Source organism: Eumetopias jubatus, unplaced genomic scaffold (assembly GCF_037043125.1).
Source record: "Eumetopias jubatus isolate StellerSeaLion01/CBP00866 unplaced genomic scaffold, mEumJub1_p1.0 scaffold_3, whole genome shotgun sequence".
Lineage (NCBI taxonomy): Eukaryota > Metazoa > Chordata > Mammalia > Carnivora > Otariidae > Eumetopias > Eumetopias jubatus.
The window spans coordinates 181,569,770-181,575,769 of NW_028274809.1; the positions used below are offsets into that span (position 1 = coordinate 181,569,770).

The window sequence follows — 6,000 nt, forward strand, 5'->3', positions numbered from 1 at the left end:
TTGACAGTTATTTTAGAGAGTTGCCTGGAATGTTTTCAGTGCAGCACTTGAAAACACACTTTCAGGTTAAAATGGACCTTAGAAATCATAAAGACCTTCCAGAGTACATCTTTAATTTTATCAGGTTTATTGCATTGCCCTTGATATTTTCTCATTTAAGGTTTGCTAATTAGGTTTTCCATAGTTCAATTAAATTACAATGCATTCCAGAGACCTACAAATGACTTTTCATTATTTGAGGTTATGTGTGCCCTGCTAAATTAACAAAATGATTACTTTTTTTGGTGGACCCTAGAGGATTCAGTTAAAATCCTTGTTACATACAACCAGCAATCATACATTGTGGATGATGGCCTTATGTATTCAGTTTTTTAAAATACGCATGAAAAGCAATCAATAGAAGTTTGTCTTGCTTTGGCTTTTAATTTTGCATTGTGTTTAATAGTGCAGCACATTTTTTAAAACGTTTAGGCCCATGTGACTTAGCCTGTTGAGTGGATATATAAAGCTAAAACCTGTTCACAGCTTTTCTTGTCGTTTCTTAAAGATGGCATTATTACCTTTTTTTGAAGCAAATGTACATATGTTGCTGCTGCAGCTGGTTCTTCCTGGTATATGGTAAAGTCAGATTGTGGGATTCTATAGAAAATCATGCAGAGTCTTTTGAACTTGTAGTTTATTAAATCTCTGTTGTAAGTTGAAGATTGTTATTCACAGGAAGTGATTATTACTGTGTTGTTTTTCATTGCTTGTTTCAGGACTATCCATGTAAGCTGATAGTTTATAGTGAAATTTTTTTTTTTTTTACATTCTTTATGTACTCCAGTATTCAAAGCTTAAAAGATTCTCTCTTTTATAGTGTCCACATAGACCATGGCCAGACAGACAATGGGGATTGTGCATCTTTGATGATGTCATAGAACACTGTAGTCCAGCCTCATTTAAATATGCAGAATATTTCTTAAGGCCAATGCTCCAGTATGTATGTGACAACAGCCCAGAAGTCAGGCAAGCAGCTGCGTATGGCTTGGGAGTCATGGCACAGTACGGTGGAGATAACTATCGTCCTTTCTGTACAGGTACTTCAGTTTGTTTGCTTCCAGGCATTCCTCTTATCGCTTCCTTGTTATCTTTTCCACACCCCCAAACATTATATAGCTATTTTTGCTATATTCACCTTCCCTTTCTCAAACATCTCACCTATAGTGCATACGTATTGACCTCTTTACTGTCCTAGAAATGGAAATGAAGTCTGAGTGGAATCTGAGCCTCCCCACCCTGTCCTCCAGAGTACAGTTCTTTTGGGTTTGGGGGTTACACCCTGGCTATAGCAAAGGACCTTTTTTTTTTTGAGAGAGTGAGAGAGTGAGAGCACACACGAGCAGGGGGAGGGGCAGAGGGAGAGGGAGAAGCAGAGCCACTGAGCGTAGAGCCCATGAGGGGGCTCGATCCCAGGACCCTGAGATCATGATCTGAGCCGAAGTCAGACACTTAACTGACTGAGCCACCCAGGCGCCCCTAGCATAGAACTTTTCAAACATACTGGGGTCCCTGTAGGATTAGCACAGGAATATGGCTGGTGTAGGCTTTGAAAAGCTGAAATACCCTGAGGTGGTCAGGAGTATAAATCTGGAGGCTCCCGACCTTGACCTCATGGGATCTCGGTAGAGTGAGTGCTGGTGCTCCTGGCCATGTTGGGGCAGCCTGCCTTTCTTACTTCTGGTTCTGCAGCCAAGAAGACAAAACATGCCTTAGACTTTACTCATTCTTCACTATAATCAATAACTGGGCCAAAGATAAAAAAAGGAATATTGGAATGAAAATGTGAGGTTTTAACTGACCTTCTTGCAATTGCCTATTTTAGAAGCACTTCCACTGCTGGTAAGAGTTATTCAGTCAGCCGATTCTAAGACCAAAGAAAATGTCAATGCTACAGAGAACTGCATCTCAGCAGTAGGGAAAATTATGAAGTTCAAGCCCGACTGTGTGAACGTTGAAGAAGTCCTGCCACATTGGTTGTCTTGGCTTCCACTACATGAAGATAAAGAAGAAGCTGTTCAGACTTTCAATTATCTGTGTGACTTGATTGAAAGGTAAAAAAAAAAAAAAAAAAGGACAAATAGACCTTATTTCTTCCTCTTTCTGTAAAACAGTGTTTCCTGTGCACAGCCCTCAGATGTATAGGTTTCTAATAATGTTGTCTTTAGAAATCATGCTAAATCATATCACAGTTAACGCAGCCTTACAGTTAGATCTAATTTTGACTTACTCTTTATGGAATTAGATTCAACAGTTGAGGGATTGTAGAACATGTTTTAAGAAGGTTCCCTTTTAATATTGTCACCCACCCCATTTATCTGTTTTTCGTTTATTTGGCTTTAGTTTTTTTTTCTTTTTAAGATATTTATTTGACAGAGCACAAGCAGAGGGAGAAGCAGGCTCCCCGCTGAGCAAGGAGCCCAATGCGGGGCTCGATCCCAGGACCCTGGGATCATGACCTGAGTTGGAGGCACATGCCACCCAGGTGCCCCACTTTAGTTTTTTTTTTTAATTTCAGCTTTACTGAGGTGTAATTGACATCTATCACTTACTAGTAGAATGAGATTGAAGAATGTTGGTAGTGCCATTATTTGACCCTCTAGAATTCTGGTATTTTTCCTTGGATTCAAGAATCAGTGGTATAAGGAAAGTATTCCGGACAGGTAATCAAGATCTGGCTCTGGGCCCTGGCATTATTCGTGCTGTTTTGTGCCCATGAGTATATCTACGAATTGAAACAACCAGGAGGCTACAGAAGCTATCAAATCCCAAATCCCGAGGCGTGTTCTTTGGTGTCTGTTTTTCTGAGTCCACGTTCTTCTAAATATTAATCAGATCTAGGCTCTGTCGCTGTTAATTACTTCTTTTATTCATGAGTAACTCTAAGGGCTACGCCCACTCCTTTCCTGGAATTTGTAGAAATAGGCCAGTGGGCATATTCCTTCATGCCTGTTTAAGTTCAGGTTCACACAAATGTTGTGTTTGAGTATTCCCACAGAGAACTATCATTTCGGGATGTGACAGCCATCCTGGAGACTGTACCCTCTGTATCTGCTCCTGCCTCTGAAGGCACCACTTCTCCGTCATGCTGTTTGATCATCTTCCTCGGAAATAACTAGTCCAAAAGTCTCTTAATGAAAGACTAGAATTCTAGTTAAATTCACTGTTACGTTTCTTTCCATTAAACTTGCCTAAAGTTTATTTCCCAGCTTACTCTTGAAATGCCCCTAAATCCTTTTGAACTTCAAATTTATTTGGAAACCATTTTGCCATATATAAATTCTTAGTAATAGCTCTTTTTTTTTCTTTAAATAAGTCACAAATGATAAAGCACTTAGAATATTCTTTCCTTGGCCCTTAAACCTGAGAGATTAGCCAAGTATTTATCCTAATTTACATGGGAAGACCCTGAAGAGCTAATAAATACAATTAGCTGGTTTTCCTTCCACTGAATTTGATTTTAGTGAATGCATAATCATAACAAAATTCTATGTTGGAGGAAGGATGTAGGAAAGTATGAGTGCTTGAGTGATTTCTCCTTACAATTTTCATTTATAATGGTTTTCTTCTTTTTGGTCAGTAATCACCCCATCGTTCTTGGCCCAAACAATACCAATCTGCCCAAAATATTCAGTATAATTGCAGAAGGAGAAATGCACGAGGCAATTAAACATGAAGATCCTTGTGCCAAACGTCTGGCTAATGTAGTTCGTCAAGTACAGGTAAGCTGTTCTTAAATTGGGACAGGGGAAATAAAGTAGTTTTTTGGGAGGTGTTTTGGTTTTGTTTTGGGATTTTTTTTTTCTTCTACATTAGAAGAAAGAAAGCCACACTTTTTTTTTTTTTTAAGATTTTTATTTATTTATTTGTCAGAAAGAGAGCCCAAGCAGGGGGAGCGGCAGAGGGAGAAGCAGGCTCCCCACTGAGCAGGGAGCCCAATGCGGGACTCGATCCCAGGACCCTGAGATCATGACCTGAGCCAAAGGCAGACACTTAACAAACTGAGTCACCCAGGCGCCCCATAGAAAAAAGAAAAAGATACTCAATTTCATTTTTATATTCTCTTGTCTCCAAGGCTCAAATTACTTAACATATAATCTGTCTATATGGTCTTTTTTTTTTTTTTATTAGCGCTAAAACATTTGTCCTAAACTTGAGGCATTTTGAACCTTCCAGTTGGTGCTTAGCATATACTTGTGTAGGTTTTTTTTTTTTTTTACATTGTCTGAAGAAAAATAAAGATGAGATTTTAATAGTAAATAAGCTGTCAGCTGCCGAAGTTTTTTAAGTGACTTAGGCTCCCTGAATTCTTATGTGGTGTTTCCTTGACTATGTCCTCTACCTGGTATAGTTTTATCAGGTCAGACTGAATGAAGAAAACTTAGTGTAAATGAAATGAACTTTAAAGATATGAACAGTTTTCTTGCTTTTATAATGATACTCATGAAACTACCTCAAAAGAAAGAATTGGGCATTCTTATAGTCTACCGAATGATTAGTACAGTGCCTCTAAATGACCGCTGCACTGAATCTAAATGCCTGAAACTGTTTCTTCCTAGACTTCTGGAGGACTGTGGGCCGAGTGCATGGCACAGCTGAGTCCCGAGCAGCAGGCGGCCGTACAGGAGCTCCTGAACTCTGCTTGAAGGGCCTTAATATCTCCACCAGAAAGCTAACTCCAAATAAACGTTTACCCTTTTGTTTAGGTTTCTCTGTTTTGTTTCTGAGCACAAGAAAACGGTAGAGTTGTGTCGTGTAGGCCATTCTCCTGCAAAGCCACAGCAGCGGGAAGAGAAGCACTGGGTTTCAGAGTGGTGCTTGAAAGGGTTCCCTCGCACCACAGAAGAGGTTCCCCGTACGCCCTGCAGTAGCACTGAAGAGTATTTTTCTATTGGTATAAGCCACCCACGTGAAAGTGAAAGGGAAGTGAAATTAAGTTTTCTCATTAGAGATAAGGAAATTTAAGACAAAACAGCTTTAAGATCAGTTATTCAGCATAGATGTGTGTTAAAACAATTTGCTATACACCTAGTGTTAATTTTATTAATTGGAGTGTGAGTCTTTTTGTAGGGTAGAGAGAAACCTTCTGCCCAACAAACTAGTAGATCTAAAATTTGAAAAAAGAAAAAAAAAGCTGAAGACAAAAACAAGCATGAAGATGTCATATTTGATGTCACTTTCGGTTTTTTCCCAAAAGGCTTATGCAGTGACTCAATTTGGAAAGCTTTTCAGCTTCCAGCCCTTGAATGTGAAGTGTCGTTGGCATGTCTGGCAGTAGTCTCTCATTCACTCCTCAATAAACAACATTGAAATACAAAAGTTCGTGTAAAAATTCAGTACCGTCTGGCTTTGATTCATTTAATGTTTTTAATATAAGAATAAGCTAATATTTTTTTAGCGTTAGTAACTGTGGCTTTGAATTTCTTTTTCCCCTAATATTTTCCTTGTGCAGTTTGAACATTAAAAGCATCTAGTTTTTACCATCTTCCACTTTAATTTAAGCTAAGTTATATACCTAGTCCTTCACAACTGGTATCCTTTTAAGGTGTGCAAATTTCAACCAATAGTTTTTTTAAATTAGGAGTGTTCTGGTAGATAAAAAAAGATTTGGCTTAGAATTTTCACTGCAAATTGTAATTGACACGGAGCCACACACAACTTTCAAACTTTTAATTTTATGATAAATATTATGCCTAAAATTATTTACTGGTAAATTCAGTAAAATGTGTGAATTTTTTTCCTTTGTGTGTTAACCTCATACCAGTAAATGACTTGCTGTTGTTTCTTTACATAATTCTTCTAAGGGATCTTAATAGATTTCTGTTGAAGCTTCAGTGTTAACATTTTTATAGTTTGTACTAAATTTAACCGTGATGAAAAAAATGAATTTTATGCATAGATCAGAATTTAAAATTAAAGATTTTTTCTTTAAGTGATTTGCATTACTTTATTAAAATTAAA

General features: G+C 38.0%; 1 protein-coding gene across 1 annotated transcript in view; it reads left to right on the forward strand.

The window, feature by feature from the left end:
- The window catches only part of IPO5 (importin 5), a 41,739-nt gene extending 36,381 nt beyond the window's left edge, over positions 1-5,358 (forward strand). The window contains exons 23-26 of the mRNA XM_028112042.2: positions 860-1,079; positions 1,865-2,093; positions 3,620-3,761; positions 4,599-5,358. Coding sequence (XP_027967843.1) covers positions 860-1,079; positions 1,865-2,093; positions 3,620-3,761; positions 4,599-4,685 — 678 coding nt within the window. The 3' untranslated portion in view covers positions 4,686-5,358. The remainder of the gene's footprint in view (positions 1-859; positions 1,080-1,864; positions 2,094-3,619; positions 3,762-4,598) is intronic.
- The last annotated feature ends 642 nt before the right edge of the window (positions 5,359-6,000 follow it).